The sequence below is a fragment of the Canis aureus genome, chromosome X (genome assembly GCF_053574225.1).
Source record: "Canis aureus isolate CA01 chromosome X, VMU_Caureus_v.1.0, whole genome shotgun sequence".
In the NCBI taxonomy this organism is placed as follows: Eukaryota; Metazoa; Chordata; class Mammalia; order Carnivora; family Canidae; genus Canis; species Canis aureus.
In genome coordinates, this window is record NC_135649.1 from 112,816,044 (window position 1) to 112,841,603 (window position 25,560).

Genomic DNA, 25,560 nt, shown 5'->3' on the forward strand with positions numbered 1-25,560 from the left:
GCTCAGCGTGGAGTCTGCTTGGGATTCTCTCTCCCCTCTCCCTCTTCCCCTCCCCTCCCCCCTGCTCTCACTCTCAAATAAATCTTTTTTAAAAATTAGATTTTAATGCTGTGTATACAGTAACTACTCAGTAAATCCCATTGGGTTATGTTTAAATAAATCTTATTGTATTACTTATCTATGTTCCTGTATAACAAATTACTCCCAAGTGTAGTGGCTTATAAGATAACATTTGTTATCTCATGGTTTAACTGTGGTCTCTGACTCAGGGACTCTTACAAGGCTGTGATTCAGGTGTCAGCGGAGTCCCAGCAATCCCAGAGCTTGACTGCGAAGGATACGCTTCCAAGCCCACACCCGTGTGGTTGGTGACAGCACTCAGTTTCTGAGACGTGTTGGCTGCAGTCCACCTTTACTTCCTTGTCACATGGGCCTCTCCATAGGACAGCTCACAACACGGCCTCTGGCTTTATCAAAAGCTTACAAGTGAGAGAGGAAAAGAAAGAGTGAGCAAATGGAAGCCAGAGTCTTTATGTAACCCAGTATCAGAAGTGACAGCCCATTAGTTTCGCTGATTCTGCTGGTTAGAGCCAGGCCAATAGGTGCAGCCTGCGCTCAGAGAAGAGAAGGTTGCACAGGGCATGAATGCCAGGAGGCACTGGGTGTCTTCAAGTCAGCTTGCCAAGCTTATGATCTTGAGTCAAAGTGCAGTACGTTTTCCATATGATCAGTGACTCAAAAATGTAGTGTTTTTCTTTTTTTTTTTGAAAAATGGAAGGGAAGCCATGGTGAATTCTCCTCAGAGTCCCTGCCTAAATGTCTCTTCACAGTCATTAGCTACTTTTGAAGGGAGAATGCCCCAAACATGAATGATTCATGTGGAATCTTAGATTTTCAGGGGTTTTCATAGAACAAAGGCTGATTTTGTTCACTACGCAGAAAACATGATTTAATTCATGGCTATTTTTTGCCAAGCTCTCTACTTACCAGTAGAACATTAAGTCAATCACCGAGCCCCTCGTCCTTAGGATATACTCACCACAGTGATGGATGTTAGTAAGTCTTGAGAGCAGTGATGACCATGAACCAGAGCCTGAACATAAAATTAACCAGGGAGAAGCTTCATATTTTCCTTTGGCTGGGTTGTCAATCTTTTTCATACTGATTTGTAGGAGCTCTTTCTATATTGTGGGTGCTTGTCATTGTCAGTTGTTTGTGGTGCAAATATCTCCTCCCCTTGGCCTTCTGTTTCACTCTTCTGTGTACTATTATATTTTTCTATCCATTAATAAATAAAAATTCCTAAATGTATCGATCTGTACCTTAAAGGCTAGTGAGTGCTTTCTGTGGCTTCTTTATTAATAAACCCTCTCAGCTCAAGATCATGAAAATGTTCTATTATAGATGCTTTGTTGTTTTGCCTTCTGTATTGATATATCTACCCCTGCAGTCGAGTTTCCTATGTAGTGAGGTGCAATTGCATTGTTTACAAATGTGGTTTTCGAAAAGAGAAAATAAAATAGCACAAATCCATCATAGGGAATATCATGAACATTTTGGGGGGCTCGGACTTCACTGAATCATCCTGTAGTAATAACAATAATTATAGCTAACAATATTAAGTGCTTATCGTTTGCCAGAAATTGCTCTAAGTACTTCCCTTATATTAACCCCTACAGTGAGGTAAGGACTGATTATTCTATTTTTCAGATGAGGAAGCTGAGGGACAAAGAAGTTACTTACTTGACCTGAACTTACTCAAGGTCAACGAGCGAGGAAGTGTTGGGATGAGAGTCTAACTTACACGGTTGCACTTGCGCTGTGACTCTTAACTACTAAGGTCCAGATGAATGAGGGGGCCTTCGCTCACCAGCACCCCCATCAGTAGTACCTCAGGCATATTGGTAAATCAATCCAAGACTCTGCAGATAGGTTAAGGAAAAAACCAAGTTTTGAAAATTTTCAAATGCATCTCCCCAGTTTGAAAATTGTATTGTTTTTCCAATATATCGTTTTTAGAAGAGAACAAATTAAATTCATAGTTAATGTAAAGTAATAAATCATTCGAAGAATTTAAACACATTTCAACTTTGACAGGTTTTTTTTTCTTTTTTCATAGTTTCAGGTCCTCCTTAAAAATCTTTTTTCTCTTGGGGGTGCCTGGATGGCTTAGTAGGTTAAGCACCAGACTCTCGGTTTCGGCTCAGGTTATGATCTCCGGGTCCTGAGATCAAGCTCCATGCTGGGTGTGGAGCCTAAGATTCTTTCTCCCTTTCCCTCTGCCCCCCCCAATAAAAGTTTTTTTTTAAAATATTTTCCCTCTTAAAACAGGTGCCAAAATATGCCCTTTGATCATCTTAGGGCATTCTCTGCTTCTTTCAGGTTTCTATTGCTTTCTGAACCTTTATTTAATCCTTAAAGTTCTATATATTTGGGTTCCCACTTGTCTTGCCATTAATCTAAGTTCATAGGCCTAAAGTGATTTCTATTTTGCAGCCCTCAGTATAATTTTATGATTATAACTACATATTTGAAATGTTTTCTGAATTTTTCTGAGCAATTAAAAACCAATTGTGAGCACTGTATATTTGAAGATGAGAAGAGTGTGTCCAAATAAAGCTAAGAAATAATAGTAACATGTATTTTTTAAAAAGATTTATTTATTTATTCATGAGAGACACAGACCGAGAGAGAGAGAGAGAGAGAGAGAGAGAGACAGAGGCAGAGACATAGGCAGAGGGAAAAACAGGCTCCCTGCAGGGAGCCCGATGCGGGACTCAATCCCAGATCCTGGGATCACGTCCTGAGTTGAAGGCAGGCACCCAACCGCTGAGCCACCCAGGCATCCCGTAACATGTATTATTTTAGTTAAAAATGGTCACATTAATATACCTCAGTGGTAGGAAAACTTCACTGTAGGCTTAGTCTATAAAGACCAGAAAGCTTCCAGGGCATTCTTTCTCGCTCTCTCTCTTCCTCCCTCCCTCCCTCCCCCTATCTATTTATTTTACAGAGAGAGAGAGCGAGAGCAAGCATAAGCAGGGGAAGTGGCAGGCAGAGGGAGAGGGAGAAGCTGACTCCCCATTGAGCAGGGAGCCAACAGGACCCTAGGACTGTAGGATCGTGACCTGAGCCTGAGGTGGGTCTGCCTCCCATCCCGGGTCTGCAGGCGTGAAATCCATGGTGAGGGAGCCGCCTGCCCAAGATGAACTTAGGGGCATGGAAGGTAGGGGAAGTGTCGTGAGTGATGTGGTTTGAAGTGGTGGGGTTCGGAGCTGAGGGCCAAGAAAGAATTCTTGAGGTCCCTTCAGTGCAAAAAGGTGGTTTTACTAAAGCACGGGGACAGGACCCGCGGGCAGAAAGAGCTATGCTGGGGTCATGAGGAGCGGCCCATTATATACTCTCAAGTTGGGAGGGGCTCAGGGACAGTGTGAGTATCTCAGGAATTTTGGAAGCAAGGTTTCCAGAACCATGAGTGGGCTGGCTATTATTAGGGAAAGGTCATTTAATACTGTCTAGTAAAAACTCAGTCCTGAGACCCTTCAGATATGCATCAGTGGGCCATATGCGTGGGGCATGATTGCCAACATATATCTTGGAGAGTAGAGAAAAGGGAAGTTTCCAAAGGAATGTTTATGTTAAAATAGACTTACAGGATCCCAGTGGTGGTCGGGCTAAGATTGCCTCTTACCCCTTAGCAAGGTCTTAACATATGGGCAGCTGAGTCCCTAGAGGAAGGTCACTCTGCCTGTTTCAGGGACTTGTCAGTGGGCTGTAGGCAGTAAGGACATTTTTTTTCTTGTGCTTTTGTTCCCACATCACATGTATAGGGAATAGCTGGAAAGTTCATTGAAATAATGAACTCTCCGGCTAAGGCAGCAGGAGAATAAGCTGGGTTAAAGCAAGGAATGTCGCCAAGAAAAGCTCCCACTAGGGACATTGGCAAGAATTGGCAACCTCCCTGGATATGAGAGCAGAAGCCACAGAAAAGGATTTGCATAGTTCATAGCTTTACATTTTTTATGTTTGACTAAAGGAGGTCCGGCTTCCATGTGTTGCTGATTAAACTGTCTTCCAGGGCCAGAGGTGAAGTGAGACCTCCAGCCCAACTTACTTGCTCTGTCGTGGCCCAAGGGAGGGGAAGAGCTTCCCAGCTGCACAGAGCCAGTAGCTTGGAGACCGTGTTTGTGGAAGAAAGGAAACTGTAGGGCCTGTGACCTCTGACAACAGTAAAAATGTGGGGATGGTATCAATTCCTGGTGCAGGACTTAAAATTGGGCAGAGTGGGGAGGCAGGAGAAAAGGATGAGGAGACCAGAGAGCTCTTTGCTGATGTAATCCTGCTCTTCACAGACGAGGAATAATTGCAATAAAAAGTGGTGGTTCTTAAACATATAGGAAGCCTTCACACAATCCAGCTCTTGTTTCACTGTAAATTAAACGAGGTTTTTAGCTGGGGCACAAGGGTGTAAGAGCACCAGGTTTGGCCGCTCACCCCTGACAAAATCCAAAGGCAGAGAAAGAAGTAGTGGTGAAACAAGAAAGGAATTTATTTTAGTGAGAACAACTGCAGGAATACAGCAAACCAGCATCTCGTCTCCAAAGTGCTGAAAATACGTCCAGGTTTGCAGAAGGACTTGGCCATTCCTTTGAGCAAATGTTTGACCCTTCTGGATCATGTATAAAGATGAAACAGAAAACAAGCCAGGGAAATTGTGTGTGGACTAGTTTTCTTTTTGGAGGGTGAGTAGAAATGAAGCAAAGAGGGTGGAGGAGAAATGCGATTAGAACAATCCGAGTAATCCCAGTTAAAAACCCAGTTGAGCAATTGAGAGCTCTGAGGTTTTTTCCAAACTCAGAAGCCATTAATTTTTTAGTACCTTTCAAGCACGAAGAAGGGATTGGTTACGTAAATTATGACGTGTCCTTACAATGGAATGCTTTGCAATCTTTCCCGAGGATGAGTTACTTCTCTGTTTTGACATGGAAAGGTATTCGGAATAGAACATTGAGTTTGTTCTAGCTTTTAAGCAAATGATACATAGCGCCGAAAACAAAAAAGAAACTGAAAGCATAAATATCAAATTGCTAGCAATATTTATGTCAGGCTGAGAAGGGAGATCACGGAAAGATTTTCAGTTTAGAGATTATACCCTTCCAAGTCTTAGAATATGTTTTAAATTGATGTGTGTGCATTTTTTAATAATCCGAACAACACGGCGAAGACATTAGCACTTTGAAAAATCAATGTGAACAATGTCCCATGGTGAATGTTTTCAAGGAGCAGCGAGGTAAGGGGTTTTGTCGCAGAGTTTCGTTGCACATCGGGCTACATAGGACTGGGGCGGCTGAGCGTCCATCCAAAAGGAGAGAGAGCAGCGCTTTCATAGAGCCGGACCCCCTGGATAAGACACTGGAACTGGGCTGTGGGTTGTTGGCCTGTGCTTGCAGCATCCCGACCCTCCTCCCCCAGATTGCACAACTGGTCCACCCCAGCTGGGCCTTCTTCATGCGGGTGTCTCCACCCACAGCGCAGGCACGGGAGTGCGTGATGTTCACTGATGGTAGACAGAGAAGGGAGAACAAGTGTGAGTGAGCTGTCAGCCAGTGGAATTACTTCCAGAGGCCTTAAACTGAGTCTGGTAAAAATCCCAGAGAGGAAAGCTTGGAAGGTGGGAGGGTGAACCTCTTCTGGTATCTGCCCAAGGGTCTTGGTTTGCTTCGCCATCCTTTGGATTTTCTCAACCAGACTCGGTTGATGTCGAGTGATATCAGTCATACCTTCTCTCTTGGGTGTTTCACCCCACCTGTCTTCGCACCTGCATCCCTAGAGTGTATTTGGTCCTCCGTGATCCTTCCACGCCTGCCTTTGTTTTGTTCACTGTGTCACCACGTCGACTCTCAACAGGGACTCCAGTCTGGGCCCTGCCCTTCCACCTTGGGCTCCACTATGCATTCCATCCCGCATCCTCTCCTTTTCCACTGAAGGCACACAGGTGATGTCCTGATTCTGTTTTGAGTTTGCCATTTCTGCACTCAGGTCTTCCAGTGGCACCGCAGCATCCCTTCTGGGCCGTGGGTACAAACACCCATGGAAATCCAGTGCTGCCTGGCATTGGGAGGGCAAGTGGCAGGTTGTCTGTGGTTCTGAGCTCTTGGCCCCCCATGTCACAGTAGGAGTCTGGTGAATGCTATGTACCCTCTTCACAGAAAAGTATACACACTTGAAAAACTGTGTACACAGCTCTAGGAAGAGCACGGACCATCCAAACCCCACTTGTACCCCAAAGATTATGCATCCCCAAATCCCTGGTACTGATGCTCTGTTTTAGGATAGATGAAGAGGAGTGAGTTCACTAGAGACTAAAATACAACTAAGTAAAGAAAAAGCGTGTTTCTAGCATTTTCTTCACACTTAAAACTACCTGGAGGCACAATGAACTGAAGATAAGCCAGATTGGGGTGTTGCAGTTATCAGCACGATGTTAAAATGGGAGGGAACAGTTTGTTAAGACAGCTGTTGGCATATAGCTGTATAGCCAGGTGACTGGTATACCTCCTACGTGGGTGGCTCTAAAACATACTGGGCCAAATCACTTAAGTTTAGGGGTACGTGTATATGTGTGTCCATGCATGTGCACATGTGGGAGTGGGAGTGTGTGTATTAAACAGCTCATAGGGGACGCCCGGGTGGCTCAGCGGTTTAGCACCTGCCTTCGACCCAGGGTGTGATCCTGGAGTCCCCGGGGCCGAGTCCCACATCGGGCTCCCTACAGGGAGCCTGCTTCTCCCTTTCCCTGTGTCTCTGCCTCTCCCTCTCTCTCTCTCTCTCTCTGTGTGTCTCTAATGAATAAATAAATAAAATCTTAAAAAAATAAACAGCTCACATAAGTTAAATTTTTAAAATATATATCTAAGAGAAAATAAAGGATTTCATTTCAATTTATCTGTCATATCTGTTAGATATATTTATTTTTTTTTTAATTTTTTTTTTTTATTTATGATAGTCACAGAGGGAGAAAGAGAGAGAGGCAGAGACATAGGCAGAGGGAGAAGCAGGCTCCATGCACCGGAAGCCCGATGTGGGATTCGATCCCAGGTCTCCAGGATCGCGCCCTGGGCCAAAGGCAGGCGCCAAACCGCTGCGCCACCCAGGGATCCCCTGTTAGATATATTTATATCTCATAGATCTTTGTTAAACATATCATTATTATAGCTTTGTTCCTTTGGGCATTATGGACACTAACCTTTTAATGTTGCTGGTCCTTTTTCAGGATGGACAAGCTTCATTTATACCATATCTGGAAATGTGTATATTGGTAAGTGATGACTCTGTTGCTTTGAGTTCAGTTGTGCTGTAGTTGAAACTAGTGAGGGGAGGGAAAGCAAGATGAAACCTTTCATGTAATCAAATAGTAGCCACCTTTCGGCCAGCACCAGCCCTCTCTACATCCTAGTACATCCTGGTATGCCCAGGACTGAGCACCTCTCAGCTTCCAGCATGTTCGGTGAGGGAGGAGGATGTGGACACCAGGCACGATGGCTGCCATTTTCTTGTGGCCTGTGTGCGGATGTAAGGTCCAGCCATGATCCCTTGGGTTGACACCTTGTTAAGAGGTTGGTGACCTCCATGCCAATGAAGGGATGGAGCTCTAGTGGGCTAAGGGGAGCAAGACTCTCTCTTCTGGGAGGTAGAAGGAGGTGAGTTTGCAGTCCCAGGTGCCGCTGAGAAATCTCAAAGTTGGTTTTCTCTTATTTTAAGGGTCATTGATGTGTCTCTTGTTGTCTAGTCTAGGAGGGATATTCGAGACACAACCAACAGTCATTTTTCTAAAGATTTTATTTATTCATGAGAGACACACAGAGAGAGGCAGAGGGAGAAGCAGGCTCCCCACAGGGAGCCTGATGCGGGACTTGATCCCAGGACCCTGGGATCATGCCCTGAGCCGAAGGCAGACGCTCAACACCGAGCCACCCAGGTGCCCCAATGGTCATTTTATAGATAAGGAAAGTCAAGTCTAAAGAAAGTTATTGAACTTGCTAGGATTATGCCTTGGTCGGCTGGGGCCCCAAACCAAGGACTCCTCAAACCGTTTCCCGTGCCATACTCCATAATCTCTGTGCAGTGACAACACAACAGCCACACTGTCTGACTTGTCTTTTCCAGTCTAAGCCTTTTAGCCAGCCCCACCGCAGAGGAGCCGCCAGTGGTGGCAGAGTGGAGCCTGCAGGTCAGGCTGGTTCCTGCTGCATCTCCTCCCACCCTCCCCGTCCTCCTGGAAGTGGCACTCGTGTCGGGCAAGTGTCTCCTGACAGAAAACTGCTGTCACAGATGCTGTAGGCACCCTGCCCACACCCCTGCGGCCTTAGCTCTGTGGCAAGAACTATCTTCCTGGGGCCTGAACACGGCCACCTCCTGGGTAACACGGCCCGACAGCTGGCTTATTGGTAACATCTGCTTGGGACTCGAAGGTGACACCCAGAGCCACTTAAACCATTCTTTATAATCTCCAAAAAGAGTTCAACTGCCTCAATTTACTCTTTAGGAAAATAATGCTAATACAAACCCATGTATTTTGATTTTATGCAGTAAAAGTGGCCTCAGTTCCTCTTTCACTGAATAGCATTTTAGTTACAGGTCAGAAGCAAAATTCATTTATTTTAGCATTTGAAAAAAGCTGGAAAAAATTAGTAGTAGTATCACAGGTATCACAATTAAACTCCATGAATCGTCTGAAAGAGATGAAGCATCATTTGCTTTCTGATCTCTTGAAAATCTTGAGTATCACCAAGTACTTTATACAAATGGAGAGTGAAAACTATTTTTATGGTGGTGGCACCATTGCCTTATGATTTCAAGAGAAACAAAATAATCTGCACAGATGGAAAGTAGTAGAGAAAGCACTTGGAATTCTAAGGTGGGAAGGATACCAGAAATGTTTGTGTGGAATGAGAAAAGGCAGGGGCAGCAAACTTGTTATAAAGGGCCAGATGATAACTATTTTCATCTCTGTGGACCATACAGTTTTAGTTGCAACAATTCCTTCCTGCCCTTGTGCACAAAAGCAGCCACAGTGATACATAAACAGCTGGGGTGGCTGTTCTAATAAAACTTTATGGGGACGCCTGGGTGGCTCAGCGGTTGAGCATCTGCCTTTGGCTCAGGTCATGATCCCCGGGGTCCTGGGCTCGAGTCCCACGTCAGGCTCCTTGTGGGGAGCCTGCTTCTCCCTCTGCCTCTCTCTCTGCATCTCTCATGAATAATAATAAAAAAAAACCCAAAACAGAAAGACTTTATGGCCACTGAAACGTGAGTTGCATATATTTTTCATGTGCCATGAAATGCTATTCTTTTGATATTTTTCAACCATTTAAAAACGAACAAACCTTTCTTGGCTTCTGGACACTGCAAAAGCTCATACTTGATTTGGGTTTGAGTGGCCTTGTGGAGGATGAAGGGGAGACAAAAGGACAAATAATCTTCAAGAACCTGTTTTCTTAATTGAAGTCGAGTTGACGCACAAGGTTACATTAGGGTCCGGTGGACATCATAGGGATTCGATGAGTCTCCAGGTGACACTGTGCACCCCACACCTGGAGCTCGCATCTGTCGCCAGACAGCACTGTTACAGTGCCACGTCTTTCATCCCTGTGACTTATTCAGTCTCTAACTGGAAGCCTGGACCTCCCCCACCCCTTCACTCATTTTGCCCATCCCTCTGAGGCCCCCCTGCTCTGGCATTCAAAACCTTTACATTTTTTTAAAGGTTTAATGTATTTATTTGACAGAGAGAGAGAGAGAGAGAGAGAGCAGGGGTAGAGGAACAAGCAGACTCCTCGCTGAGCAGGGAGCCCGCCGTGGGGCTCGAACCCAGGACCCCAGGATCATGACCTGAGCCAAAGGCAGATGCTCAACTGACTAAGCCACCCAGGCGCCCCTCAAAACCCATTTTAATCAGTAGTTACAGCCCTGTTTCTTAACAGACCTTTAGTCCAAGATTTTAGCAAGTGAAAAGCTTGTTATTGGAGGGGTAGGAATGACCTATACATCCCCTGGTTTTTCTTGACAAGGCGGGGGTTTCCTGAGTCATTTCTATTCACTGGCCTGGTCACCTCTCATGACCGTGGGCCGCAAGTGCAAAACATCTGGCAGGAAATGGGGTCACAGTCTGTAGCCTTGGAGCGAAGAACTTGCATCTGCCCGGGGTGAACTGGACCTTTGAGAGATTCCAGCTCGTGTAACTGGCCTCTTGGGACTCCGCTTTAGCCAATGAGTGACTGGCCAAATGATCTCATTTGAATTTTATCTCCTTCCCTTCCTCCTGCCCCCCTCCCCAGTGGAGATGTTAATGAGAAAAACAAAAGGGCAAAAACAAGTCACCAGAGGAAAAAAGACAAAGCACAGATAGCTATTAAATATGTCCTGACATATACAATCTATATAAGAATCCAGAAAACGCTTTCTGACTTTACTGCCTCAATTTTATCTTGCTTTTAAAACCAGGATGGCACCAGCAAACCACAGATGGCAGGAACCGATAAGCAAGTAATTGTTTTTCCCAAAATGTCATGCACCTCCTTTCTGTTGGAATAGATGTTATAAATGTGCATTGAGCTGGAATGAATAGGCTGCCATTTGGGTTGAGAAAGTAATCTGGGGAGATTCCATAAAATGGAGATTTAGGAGGACTCAAAAAATATTAATTGATACAGGGAGTTCTTAAAAGACGGACATTGTTAAGTTTTGAGTAAGGGGACAGGTGGAAATTTCAACATTACAGATTACCGGAGTGAGATCTTTGACAATAATCTTTTACTGGGGCTTCAAGTCCTTTGACCCACTCTCAGCTGAGATCTGTGCAGTATATGATTAAAAAAAAAAAATCAGGGGCAGCCCGAGTGGCTCAGCGGTTTAGCACCTGCCTTCAGCCCAGGGCCTGATCCTGGAGACCCGGGATCGAGTCCCACATCGGGCTCCCTGCATGGAGCCTGCTTCTCCCTCTGCCTGTGTCTCTGCCTCTCTCTCTGTGTGTGTCTCTCATAAATAAATAAATAAATAAATAAATAAATAAATAAATAAATAGACAAATTCTTAAAAAAAAATCAAAAGAAACTAAAAACCACATGGTCAGAAAGCCAATAGATCCCAAGTCTACTGGCACTGAGCCCCTTCCCTGCAGCTGAGATGAAAATGACATTACGCATTAACACAGAGATCAAAGGGTAGAGGAGTTGACATCCTATATCCCTGCAGCTTGGGACAGTGTATCAGCTTGGATGTCAGTCTCCTACAGGGACCAGTATCAGGTATACGGTTTGGGCTGAGAAAATATATTTAGAAATCTAAAAATATTTGTCTGTGGTTAGTGAAATGACACCTAAATGGCTTATGCGGATAGTGAAATGTTTCAGACTTACTTAAGTAAGTAATTATTCATGCTTAGTCCGTGCTTAGCCCTTTGCTCCTGATTCTGGGTGGTTTTAAGTTTGACACCGCTCCTGGATGTCAGTAAAGGTGCGGAAACACTAGAAGCCCTCCGAGTTGACCTCCGCTTACCCAGGATGGACTGGACTAAGCAGTGCGCTCATTCCAAGGGGAATACCTTGCGTGAGGGGCTTTGAACACCCAGGACGATCACCAGCCCCGGTCTGCGTGCCCATTGCTACTCCCTCCTGCCACACTGAAGGGGGCTTAAAGACAGTCGTGGTTGTTCTCGGATCTGTTATGGCAGTTGCACCAATAATTGCAATTATGCGATTTAATTAATCAATATGTAAATTAATGAAGTAAGTGTAAAAAAAGAGTTGGTATTTTTAGGGGCACCCGAGTGGCTCAGTAGGTTAAGCATCTGCCTTCGGCTCATGTCATGATCTCAGGGGCCTGGGATCAAGTCCTGCATCCTGCTCTCTGCTCAGCTGGGAGTCAGCTCCTCCCCCTGCTTGTGTGTGCTTGCTCTGTCTCTCTTGTCTCTCTCTTTCAAATAAATAAATAAAATCTTAAAAAAAGAGTTGGTATTTTTAGAACAGCTAAGTCAAATGCTTTGTAAGAGTGAATTGCTAAAGAAGAGCTTTTGAGTTAGTATGGGAAAGATGACAGGAAAAAGGGTGGGGGCAACTAATAATCTAGAAGGATTTTAGGGATTAGAGTCGTTATAGTTATGCTTTTCAAAGACAGGGCTTCAATCCAATCAGCAGACCCACCTTGACTGTATTTCTAAAAATTGGCAAATGTATGCATATTTATGCTTTAATTTACAACGTTGGAGGCAGTTGATTGTCTTTTTGAATTAATGATCCTGATTGCATCGATAAGAGGGCCCCGACTGTACATATAAAATTGACGATATCAAGCTCTAGTGGAAGTGCCAGCATGTGTGGAATGGCAAGTCACTGGGATGGCAGTTCTTGTAAAGAGAAGAAAAATGAAATCTGGCTTATGGGGGAAAGTTGCCCAGCAATTAATCACCCACCGAAGCTGCAGCACTAACTTGAAAATATGTTTGAAAGTATTTTGCCCTTTCAGGACTGTTTAGGCAAACAAAAATATTTGCAGTTCAATTGTTTTCGGTTACATCTTCCTTAACTGCACTATTAGATTTAACATTCTTGGCAAAGCTGCTCCATGGAAACTATGTATTATCTGATTTGGGCTCTGTTTATAATTGAAAGTAGTCAAAAACAATAGAGTATATTTTCTTTGAGACTTATTTTAGGTTCAGGAGATAACCAGGTGGGTGAAATAGCATAGAAAGGATACGCAGATAGAAGCAGTGTTTGTTTTCGGGGATCCTGTTTTACATATTTCATAAAACAATACAGAAGCTAAAAGTACACTTAGAATGACCTGGAAACCTGACTTCAGTGTCTATAAGGAAAGGCTACCTTAGACTGGAGCATTTCGCATGGCCTCTTCAGAGTCAGCATAGTGATTCCTCTCCTAGAGCAGCACAGCGAGTGAGCAGCAGTTGCCCTCCACGTAAAGTTGGGATTGGCCTTCTTAGGAAAACAGGAACTCTTCATTTCCAAATTCAGGTTTGCTCACAGACCCATGAACACCACCGTCGAGCAAGCTCCCCTGACAGGAGGTGCAGAGGAATTGCCCAATTCAGCATTATTTGAGAGTTGTCTCTTGCCAGCTCACTCCATAAAGACACTGAAGGGGCTGTATACGTTGTTTTGGTTTATGTATAGTGGAACGTCCTACGTGACAAAATGAGGGGCCAGGAGTAGACCTCGTGGGTAACGTATATGGGTGTCGTGTAGGAGTGAGTTGACACTAAAACACATGGTCCATTACCTGCAGGGAATCTCAGTAAATCACACTTAATACAGTGCCTCTTCAGGGACGCCTGGGTGGCTCAGCAGTTGAGCATCTGCCTTCGGCTCAGGTCACGATCCCGGGGTCCTGGGATCGAGACCCGCATCGGGCTCCCCAGGGGAGCCTGCTTCTCCCTCTGCCTTCTTCTCTGTGTCTCCTGAATAGATAAATAAAAATCTTTAAAAAATGCTTCTTTATATCACAGTTCAAGATACTGCCCAGTTCCAAATGAGATTATTCTTAGACTCCCTGGCCTCTGTTTTATTGCCAAATCCATGCATGAGTAGACCATCCATGGCATTCTATCACTTACTTTCAATGGCATCTGTTGACCTAAATCTTCCATAGAGAAAGAACTTTTAGTGGTGTGCTGGGCCAGCTGTTGCTCCCCCTGGGGAGCCGATCGTGCACCTCTTCCCTGACCTCACACTGGCAGCTTGGAAATGACCACAGTGGGAGCACTTGCACCGTTGAAATTAGCACGCACCACACATCGGGTTCGTTCTCCCGCTCCTCCTTGAAAACCAGTTTCCAACAATGACCAGCACACCACTGCTTCTGGGACAGAGGTTCTTAATCTTTTTTTGTGCCCTGGACCCTTTTTGTCCTTTGCCAAGTCTCCAACATCTGAACGGTGTTGTGGTGGTGGTTTTAATTCAATGAAGTCACTAAAATGTTAAAGGAGAAGTTGATGGTGTAGTTACAGATGTGCTTTTTTGATGGCATTTGTAAGAACACCAGTGAGCAGCAGCTCTTCTCTAAATTCTAGGTAGTGATTCCCAGAAGCTGTGTTTTGAGATTGCTGCAGCACTGTAATATGACATGAAAATATCTGTGATTTCTACTGGAGACAGAGTCGTTGGTCCAGCTAATGCCACAGTGGTCGTTGGCTACATTCGTGACCAAAGGAAAGGCCACATTTCAGCTAGGTGTTAGTGAAAATAAAGATGTAATTTATCTGCCATCCAGTGATTGCTCGGAGTTCTATCCATGGCTCCTGGGGCTGCACTGACGCCAGGTTAAGAACTCCTGCTTGGTTAGAATCCTTTTTCACACTCGTGGGCATCAAAATTAACCTTGTTGCTTCACACAGGTTATCTCCACAAAGTGGGGGCAAAAGGGAGGATTTTTTTAAAATTTCATTTTATTGGAGTTCAATTTGCCAACATATAGCATAACACCCAGTGCTCATCCCATCAAGTGCCCCAAAAGGGAGGATTTCTTTAGGAAAAAAAATAGCTGCGTCTGGACTCCAATATTTACAAGACTCACAAGTTATGTTTCTGTTGACATAATTATTCCTCAAGTTATCATTTTCATTTGGATAAGCAACCCCTAATTGATTATTCAGCTTTAGCTTTAACATGTCAGGTCAATGCCCATATTTATATCCCAAAATGTTGTGAAGGTGTATCACTCTTCGACATTTCTATGGGCTTCTCTCCCTACTTGGAATCTTCTCTCTGTTGTCCATTCACATGTCTTGGTTTTTTACCCAACTGAAAGACCCAGCCCAAATACCACCTCCTGTTTCCTGCCTCCTATGGCTCTTCTACCCCACTGTGGCTTCTCCATTCCCTACCCTCATGCAGAACCACTGCTGTCATCTTCAGGTCACTCTATTATTCTGTTCCTAGTGAGGATCCTGTTAGACTTCTCTCTCCGGCCTCTTACCAAGTCCTTTTGATTCTTAACCCCACCTCTAAAATCCATCCCATTCTCTCAGTTCAGGCTGTAATTCATTTTCACTTAGAATATTAGAATAAACCCCTAATAGGTCATCCTAACTTCATTCTCCCCCCCTCCAGTCTATTCTATGACTAGACTATGAGTTATAGAGTTATGTCTCCAAGACATAGAGCTGACCATTTCACACCCCACCCTCTCCGCGAAGGCCCTCCACTTTATACAGATAAGCCTGGCCTTCAAATCTTTTACTGATCTGAAGCCAGTCTATATTTCCATCATTCTTCACAGAGGAATGTCGCATCAGTGGTGGAAGGGTCACCCTTCCTCTAGAGACGCCCTGCACATCCCCAGCACCTTATCTTTGCACAGGCTGCTGTCTTGTCTAGAATGCCCTTCCTCCTAGCTTTACCTGGTGTAGGTTTCTATAATCCTGCAGAGCTCTGTTCAAGTCAACTCTTCCACAACAAATCCTTAGGGCCCCTAGACCTGAATAAGCCCCTACAGACCTATTCTCTCATTGAGCTTTGCTCATTATTTTATTGTTGCATTAAGACACAATTTCATTTGTATTTCATCTGTCAGCCTCATCATAGAAGGGATAGAAACGTAGCCATCCTGAAGACACCACCCCTCCCCCAGTACACACAGCATTTAGCACAGACCCTTGGTCATAGTTCAGTAGCTATCCCACTTATTTTTCAAAGGAATTACTCTCTGATCCTTTTATGAAAATATATTTAGCTTTTCCCAATGAGATTTAGGTTATTTGTGTAAGAGGAATCTGTGGAGGACCTGGCTGGCTCAGTCAATAGATCTTGTGACTCTTGCTCCTCAGGGTCATGAGTTTGAGCCCCATGTTGAGTGTGGAGCCTACTTAAGTAAAAAAAGGAATCTGCTTTGCACTTTGGATTTTCTCATAGTACTAGGCACTCATCGGTGCTCAATAAATACTTGTTGACCTGAATTAATGATGGCGTTTACTGATTTTCCTAAGTACGCTTAACTCTTATGAGATGTGTATAATTTGCACAAGGAAGCATTCTTGTTAGCATGTAATACCGAGGACTATGTTTAATAATTGAACTGTTAGGCCTGCCATCCAAGGTGTAAGTGGAAACTTGATGCAGAATTCACCTCCCTGGTTTTTTCCACATGGGAAACCAGCCAGTTTCAGACTTTAATACTTGCAAATATAATCAACCAAGAGATTTAAGGAGATTCCTAAGTCTCTGATTTCTGAGGTTGAAATGAACATTATGGTGTTATGTAGTTAACCGCATTTGTAGCCACGTGATAAATGTACAATAAAACACATTCAATTTCATGGGTCATCTTTTTTGTAGGGCCTGATGATGCGCAACAAAAAATAGAACCTCATCACACAGCAGTGCTGGGGGAAGGTGACAGTGTCCAGGTGGAGAACAAGGTAAGTATTAAAAATGGGGTAATTTTCTTAAATTACACTTCTACTAGTTTACAGGTAAATGCCTAAATCTCCTGTGTAGCTGGAGAACTGTCTCTCTTCCTTAGGCAAAGAAACTCTGCCACAAGTTTATCATCTTTCATTAACCTCTGTTATTTCTCTTGGTTTATTTTCAAGTTTTATCTATACCCATTGCTCATCTTCAGGACTCACCTGAAGCCTCTACTGTTTACCCCTAGAAATCTGAATCTGGAGGCAACATGAGTTCCTTGTCTCTTAATTTTCTTCCTTTATACACTTGATTTATTTTATTTTTAGTCTAAACAAAAATAGATCAGCCCTCTGGCAGTATAAATATAGATCTCCGTGCTTACTCACATAGAGCCCTTTGCAAGTCAGCCCCATTTTCCAACTGGGAGGAGCATATGATGCATTTTGTAGTCCCTTTTGTGTTGAATCCCTGCTCCTTAGGTAGAGTTTGTGATATTTTAGGAGTCTTGGCAGCTTCTATGCCCAGATTGCCAGGTTTCTTCCCTGGGTCTCTTTCATTCCCTTGGGTGATTCTCTCACTCTTTTGTGTGCCTGCTAAGCCCATCTAATGGTTCTGTGTTGTTCTACTAAAGAAGATTGAAGAGACAACTGTACATAAGACTCCTGACCAGATGAATTTTGAAAAGTAGGGATGAAAACTATGTCAGCGTGCAGGTGGCTGGTGGAGAGGCAGCCTGGCTGCCTTGTGGCACTCTGCCCCTGGTGTTGTAGAATGTAGTGGATTTGAAGAATTACTGCATCTTAGCCCACTTTCCTGGCAGCTCACCTCCTGCTGCTTTAGTCACCCATAGCACTGCCGTGAACTCTGAAGTAAATAGAAGAAAATCCTCATGAGCACCAGAGAAAATGCAGATCTCGGGGCCTGTGCCCTCTCTTATTAGGTTGAACTGTTTGAAACTGCCACTTTTTGACCTACGGAAATGGCAGTCTTTATTCTGTGCCAACCCAAGGCGGGAACAAGGCATGGAAGCCACACAGAGAGCAGAACCTACTGATAGCAGATTTGTTTGTAACATTATCCGATTTAACTTGACACCTCAGTTCTTCCTGTAATCTGGCAGAGGGCACGTTGCAAATGATAAGGATTTGGAAGCTGGAATGAACCACCAGGAAGGGCTGAGGGGAGCCAGAGAGGCAGGAGGCAGCGGGGGAAGCAAAGAGTTGGCTAAAAGGTCAGTTCACTGGCTCCAGAGGCACCATTCTGCTGTGTGTTCTTCTGTTATTATCTCTGTGTGTGAGCACAGCCAGAGCCAGCATTAGAAAGATTTCTATGAAAAAAATTATTTTAGAAAATTGGCATTTAAATGGGTGCGTCATGCTTATGTCCACGGATAGCAGGAAGTCCCCGTAGATTATAACGGAGAAGAAATTGTGAAAGTGTGAATCTTGACCTTGCCACTTGTTAGCTGTGTGATTTTGGATACGTTTCTCAGCTTCTCCAAGATTCTGTTTCTTTGTCTGCAAAATTGAGGTAACGATGCTGTGTGCATGGGGTTGTTGGAGGGGATATGTGACATTACGTATGTCAGGAGTCTACTCCAGGCCTAGCACAGGGCTCAGTAAGTTCTGTCCAATAAGCCAAATTCAAAACCTGGTTTTGTAAATAAAGTTTTGTCGGAGCACAGCCATAGCCATTCCTGTCGGTTTGTCGGTGGATGCTTTCACACCACGACCGTAGAGTTGAGCCTTTGCAGCAGAGACTACGTGACCCACAAAGCCCAAGGTACTTATTCTCTTTACAAGCACAAGTTTGCTAATCCTGGGTTTAGTACGTAGTAGGTGCCCAATAATGGTAGCTAGAAAGTTCGCTGATCTAAACACCTAATTTAACAGAGAGTCGTGTCAGATACGTGTTACCTAGTGAGGATTCATACTTTAGGCCTGAAGGTTTGGGTCACGTAACAGTTTCTACAGCTAGAAAAAAGATCATGATCTTCAGTTGGGGATTAAACATGAAGCAGTAAGTGGACCCCTGCTACCTTTGTATGGGATCTTTTCATCAAACCCTAAAAGGCATGTACTGAGATCCTAGTAACATTATAGTGATTTCTAATTAATGAGCTTTGTATTAGAAGCATAAATATGTATAATATAATATCTTACCACATATTTAGAAATTTGCTGTATTAGAGGCACCTGGGTGGCTCAGTGGGTTGAGCATTTAGCTCTTGATTTCAGCTCAGGTCGTGATCTCAGGGTCATGGGATCAAGCTCAACGTTGGGTTCTACACTCAGTGGGGAGCCTGCTTGAGATTTTCTCTCTCTCCCTTGCCCTCTGTCCCTCCTTCTGCGTGTGTGTGCGCATGCACTTTCTCTCTTTCTCAAATAATGAATCTTTTAAAAAGAAAAAGATTTTTAAAAAGAAATATGCTATATTATTAGAATAGTGTAAAGTTTTAAACAATTTTTAAAGGCTTTGTTTTAAAGTGCCTAATCATTACTGCTTTACTTATTATTTTATTCTAAATTAGATAGACCTAAGAGAGATGTCCAAAGAATTACATAATGTTCAGTTCTCTATTAGTGGTTAATAAATCACCCTAAACTCTAGTGGCTTACAATGGTTACTCTTTCTCACAAGTGTGGTGGGGGTTCTTAGGCTGCTTTCCCTGGCATTGCCGGGTCACAGGACATCAGTGATGGTGGGAGTTTGGAGTCATATTGTCAAAGTGTTCTCAGAAAGGATTCCTTTGTCAACCTAAAATCTCCCAAATGATCTATAAACATGTTCTTTCCCTGCATCCACACCAGCACCAGACATTGTAATTAATACTTCTTTCCGTTTTGGAGAAAAATCTAATCTTAATTCTAAAGAAAAGCTTTTAGAGACTTTAATATAACAGGACCCTTTTGGAGAGAAATTTAGCTGAGCAGATGTCACTTGGCACTTTTCATGAGGTCCCACTTAGTGTAACATTTCTGGAGTATATTTTACATTAATAGTAAGAAATGTCAAAAGTAATAAAATCTTACTTTTGGATTTGTATAGATAATCTTCCCTTTTAAAAACTGTTAATGGGAGATTGTAAACCCCATAATAAGGAAATCACATGGTTTGTCTCAAAGATGTTTCCAGTTAAAGAAAATCTTAATTTACATTCCTTTTTTTTTTTTTTTTTGCATTCTTCTTCTTTATCTGAGAAGGTTAATGTTTTTGGTGGTCTGGGTTTATTCTTGAGTCCTGATTGAGAAGACCAGTCATCTTTAGGAATAAATGTTTCCGTATTGAGTGTTACACAGAAAATATTTCTGGAATTTATATTCAGAATTAGGAACATTGTCCATTTGGCCAGCATGTCAGCTTCAAATTATTCCTAATCTGACATTCAGAGATAAGCATATTTAGGGCACCTAGGTGGCACAGTCGGTTAAGCATCTTGCCTTTGGCTCAAGTCATGGTCCCAAGGTCCTGGGATCGAGCTCCATGTCAGGTTCCCTGCTCAGCAGGGAGTCTGCTTCTCTCTCTCTCTCTCCCCCTCTGCTCCTCCCCACCAACTCATGCACACACACTGTCTCAAATAAATAGATAAAATCTTTTAAAAAGGATAAGCATGTTTATTGTTTGATGTTTTCTTCCTTGACTTTAGGATCCTGAGAGAAGCCACTTCGTGCTAATTGCTGGGGAGCCATTAAGAGAACCGGTTGTCCAACACGGTAAGCTCCAAATGATGGCAGTTTTCCTGGTTAATTTTCTTTTTCTTTGAAAGTAGTGTACGTACATAGTATTATTTGGGAAGAATAGCTGGATATTTGTCCTCTTAATCTACAAATTCGAGGATTTTGTTTCATTCCTCTATCGTCAGAGGAAAATACATACATGGCATTTATTTCTGTATTCATTCTCTCTTTTAAAGAAACAGTTCTTGAGTACCCGTCACGTGTAGGATGTTGAGCTTAGAACTGTGGGGAAACCAAAGTAGTGTTTTACATTGTATCATAGGGAACTTGAACTTACAGAAAGGTTTTATGGCCTGCTGCTCAAATAGTGTCTTTATCTTTACTAAAAACAACAGTGATTTCAATACTGTTTGTAGTCCATTGTATTTTTAGTGAAAAATAGGAACCTTTTAAGACCATTTCTTTGGAAGTTTCTAAAATATTTGAGTCACTCTTTATTTGTTTAAAAAATCAATGTGAATAGAGGGAACTGTGGCATAGTAGAAATAGGACTTTAATTGGAGGCAGAAACTTCTGGAAAAAATACCGTCACTTCACTTTGTCTTGACTTCTTCATAATGTTGTTTTATTAAATGAGGAACATCTAAAAGCACCTAGAATCCATCTTACTATTTATTTTTATTAAGAATTTTTTTTGGGGATCCCTGGGTGGCGCAGTGGTTTAGCGCCTGCCTTTGGCCCAGGGCGCGATCCTGGAGACCCGGGATCGAGTCCCACGTCGGGCTCCCGGTGCATGGAGCCTGCTTCTCCCTCTGCCTGTGTCTCTGCCTCTCTCTCTCTGTGTGACTATCATAAATAAAAAAAAAAGAAATTTTTTGCCAACTTATTTAGATAAATGCCTATAAAACGTGTCTACCTATCAAATCATGAAATCCAGCATGCCTTAAAATCCCATCATATTACCTTGCCTTGCATCAATTCCTAGGTATACATAATGATTTCAGGAACAAACTCCAGTTGATTATACATTTAAAGAACACTGATGATTTTTAAAGATATTCTTTTTTGTTCTATTAATAACTTCAAGGGAAAACATTAAATTATACTCCACCTAGCCAATAGTAGTTGACCTCCATTTCACATACACTCCAACTTCCATTCCAAAGGCGAGTGGTTCTTGTTTCCTTTTATCTTGATTGAAGTGCACTGAACTAGTTTGTTCTTCTGGAAGAAGACAGGTCATAATCCTTATTAATAGCGGCTACAATTTAGGTGGGAAAAGGATGTATGGGATTTAAGTCTTTTGAGTTTAATAATCTCCTCTGCACCAGTGATGAGAAACAGGAGTCTGACTAAATTAGGTGACAGACCAAAGGGGTGGATCTGCTCGAGGCCACCCTGCATCCGGGTCAGGGAATCCTCTCAAAGGGGCTTGGATCTCAGGAACACTGCAGAAGCCTGTACACCCAAACTCACGTTAACCTGACAAGATAAGTAAGTCCCTTGACATCTCAGTTAATGTGAGGTGAAGCATTTTGTTTGGTTTACTGTGTGTGTGTGTGTGTGTGTGTGTGTGTATGTGTGTGTGTGTTTAACCTTTTAAACCCCAGAAATATATATATATTTTTATCTGTGCATGTTTATTTTTTTTTATTTATGATAGTCACACACACACAAACAGAGAGAGAGAGAGAGAGAGAGAGAGAGAGAGGCAGAGACACAGGCAGAGGGAGAAGCAGGCTCCATGCACTGGGAGCCCGACGTGGGATTTGATCCTGGGTCTCCAGGATCGCGCCCTGGGCCAAAGGCAGGCGCTAAACCGCTGCGCCACCCAGGGATCCCTATCTGTGCATGTTTAAAGACAGCCACAACCATCTCTTGAGTGTTGGGAAACCAGTACCAATTTAATGAACTCGCTAAGGACCTTGTTTTTCTTATCAGGGAGTGTCCTTAATTATGTGTCTACAAATTAAGCATGGAATGTCACAGAATGCTGGAATAGGAAATGTCCTTAGCGTCAATGTAGTCATGTCCCTTTTAATAAATGAGGAAAATGAAATCAATATATTTTATTTATTTATTTAACAGATACTTGGGTAGTATTTATCATTTACTACGATGGGTCAAAGTGCTTTCCATATATTAATTCATTTAATCTTCAGGATAACCTTATGAGTTTGGTCCTCTCATCCCCATTTTACAGATAAGGAAGTGGAGATACAGAGGTTCATTGGCTTGTCCCAATGCCACATATCTGGATACACTATCAGGCTGTCTGATTTCCAACCACCCTGCCCTTCTGCTTCTCACCGTGTTGGGTTGACCCTCACTCTGCCCTGTGGCTTCTCTGATGGGAAGCGATGATTAGTAGTGGAGCTGGGATTTGAACCCTAGTCTTCTGACCCCATGTTTTGTGCTCTCCACTATACCAGGGTTCTACATAACGAGAGATTGAACACACACCATTTTTATTACTTGGGAGGGGAGTGTAAAGGTTTTACTAGAGAAAAGATGAGAACCGTAGTTTGAAAGGGTATTTATGAGATTGTTGATAACTATAAAATAATTTTCTTATTTATAACCTTTATAGTTGATCAGTTAAAAAACATACACTTTCTGGGGGATGTAATGTACAGCATGGCAACTGCGGTTTATAATACTATCGTGCATATTTGAGAGTTGCTAAGGGAATAGATCTTAAAAGGTCTCATCTCAAGACTGGGGCACCTGGGTGGTTTTATAGGTTAAGCATCTGACTCTTGGTTTCGGCTCAGGTCATGATCTCAGGGTTGTAAGATTGAGCCCTGTGTCAGGCTCTGCATGAGGTGTGGAATCTGCTTCAGATTCTCTCCCTCCACCCTGCTCCCTACACCCCCCCCCAAAAAAAAAGTTCTCATCACAAGAAAAAAATCCTGTAACTTTGTGTCGTGATGGATGTTTAACTAGACTCACTTTGGTGATCATTTCACTGATGTGTACAAATATCAAATCATTATGTTGTACATCTTGAGACAAATACAATGTATTTCAGTAATACCTCTACATTTATTATTTTTTTAAATCAAGAAAGCATGTTTTTGTTTTCCATTTGTGCTTTCTGGTTTTAGTTTTCTTCTTCCTCTTAAGGATTTGAGGAGATAAGCTCCTGCAGCTCGGCTTTGGGGAGGCTTCCAATGCTTCCCTAGTTTCTCAAAGTGTGGTCCTTGGACCAGCAGTATCTGCATCATTGGAAGAATAGTGAGAAATGCAGAGTTTCAGATTCCACCCTAGACCTCCTGAATAAGAATGTGCATTTTAATAAAATTCCCGGGTGATTCATGTGCACATTATAAGTTGAGAAGCACAGCAGAATACTATAGAAAAGGGTCAACATGGAAGCTCAGAAGTGTACCATTTTCACAGAAAAATAATTGAGGGATGAGAGAGGTGCTCCACAAGTCCAAACTGTTGTGATATTATGACATGCAAGAAATTGGTCCTTAACCCACGATCTGCTCTCATTTTCGGAGTTCCATTTCCCTTTCTTCTACGTGGTCTTTAAAAGTTGACTTCTCCGAGGTGCCCTCTTGGATTGATTTTGCATATGAGGGCTCTGTCATTCTTTTCCTACCTGTTACAGCCCAAGTCTCTATCTCCAGCTGCAGTTTCTCTCATGAGCCCCGGATCCACATTTCCAACAATATGCTGAGCACCTCTGCCAGGAAGCCAGCCCTTGCTTCCAGTACCTTCATGTCAAAGTATCCAGAGCTGAACTCCTTGTTCTACCCACAGCCTCCTGTGTCGGGTATCTCATCTGCCCTTAACAGTTCTACCATCAACTTAGCCTCCCAGGCCAGACACTTTCTCTACCCTGATGCCAAAGTCTTTAAAAACCGCAAATCAGATCATGTTACTATTTAACCCTTCAGTGACTCTTGATCACCTGCGAAGTTATGCCCAAACCTCGTCCCATAGACCACATCCAAAACCCACAGGGCTCTGGCCTGTTCCAACATGTCAGGCCCCTCATTCTTTCTCCCTTCAATTTCTCCTTTCAGCACTCTGCCCCCATCCTCAATTCCTCCTTTTTAGCAACACTTGGATTCAAACCCAGGAATTTGACAAAGGCACCAACACACTGTGACCTGAGAGCCAAATCCGCCCACTGTATGTTTTTGTAAATAAAGTTTTATTGGGACACAGCCATCCCTCTTCACTTTCATATCATCTGTGTCTACTTTTACACTTCAGCAGAAGAGTTGAATAGTGGAGACAGACTGACCCACAAAATCTAAAATACATACTATCTGGCCCTTTATGGAAAACGTTTGCCAACCCTTAGAGAATCCAAAATGTGATGGTTTCTTGACTTGAAATCTTTGTAATCTCCTGTTTATCGCCAATGAGTTGCTACTAATTTTCAAAAATAGCTTAAACCCCTCATGTAAGTGCACAGTTTTGGATACTGGATAGACACCAAAACTATGACATTAGTCAATTTTTTGCATCAAATCAGTCCAGTTCTTGGCATCAGCTGATGCCATCAAACTAACAACTACAGGAAATCTTACAAGTTCCTACGAGAAAAAAAAAGAACAATTCTCTGTGTGTCGTGACAGATGTTAAACCAAACTTACTGTGGTGATCATTTCATAATACATAACAAATATTGAATTGTAATGTTGTCCACCTGAAACTCCACCTGAAAATACAACATAATGTCATATGTCAATTACCCCTAAATAAAAAAAGGAAGAAAAAAACCTAACAACTATAAAAATAGTTGTAATAGAACCAAACCCAAGAATGTTTTGAATGAAGAGATTGTCATTGCTGATGACAACTTGCAATGGATGAGTGGGATGCAGTTGTTATCTGATTTGTTTATCTGAAGTATGGTCTTTCTAATCATACACAATCCTTGTGTTACAGTCCTCAGGGATTGGACGCTGTGTAAATAACCTTTTACTGCTCGGATATGCCTGGATTGGTTTCAGATTAAGAACTCCAGAAATACATATCATTTCTTGTGATAGAAGAAAATATTATCACCACCCAGAACTTTCTGAATGTCTCTTTCTGCCCTAGGTCCATTTGTGATGAACACCAACGAAGAGATTTCTCAGGCTATTCTTGATTTCAGAAATGCGAAAAATGGGTTTGAAAGAGCCAAAACCTGGAAATCAAAGATTGGAAACTAGAGCACAAGAACAGATCTCATGCTTTTTAGAGTTTTGCCAGTTGTGGCATCGTCCATTCAGCACATTGAGTTTCCAAAGCTGACTGAGCCGGTGCTTCCAAAGCATTCCACACTAAAGTGATAACATGTGATAACGTGCATTTGTAGCAAGGCACATGAGATATTTCCTGGTGCGTGCAAATAAACCTAATTGTTGCTTCTTTAAACATCAGTGTTCTTCATTTAGACCCAAGTTTATTAAGCTTCTGTTAAAAAAATCATTTTGTGTATGTTTCCCTTTTCT

General features: G+C 42.8%; 1 protein-coding gene across 4 annotated transcripts in view; it reads left to right on the forward strand.

Moving 5' to 3' along the window:
* PIR (pirin) overlaps positions 1–25,483 on the forward strand; it is a 111,058-nt gene extending 85,575 nt beyond the window's left edge. For 3 of the 4 annotated variants that reach the window (XM_077889148.1, XM_077889151.1, XM_077889150.1), the window contains exons 7-10: positions 7,274–7,318; positions 16,350–16,432; positions 20,068–20,134; positions 25,166–25,483. In XM_077889148.1, the coding sequence (XP_077745274.1) occupies positions 7,274–7,318; positions 16,350–16,432; positions 20,068–20,134; positions 25,166–25,278 (308 nt within the window). In that variant the 3' untranslated portion in view covers positions 25,279–25,483. The remainder of the gene's footprint in view (positions 1–7,273; positions 7,319–16,349; positions 16,433–20,067; positions 20,135–25,165) is intronic. The other variant, XM_077889149.1, reaches the window with a different exon arrangement.
* The last annotated feature ends 77 nt before the right edge of the window (positions 25,484–25,560 follow it).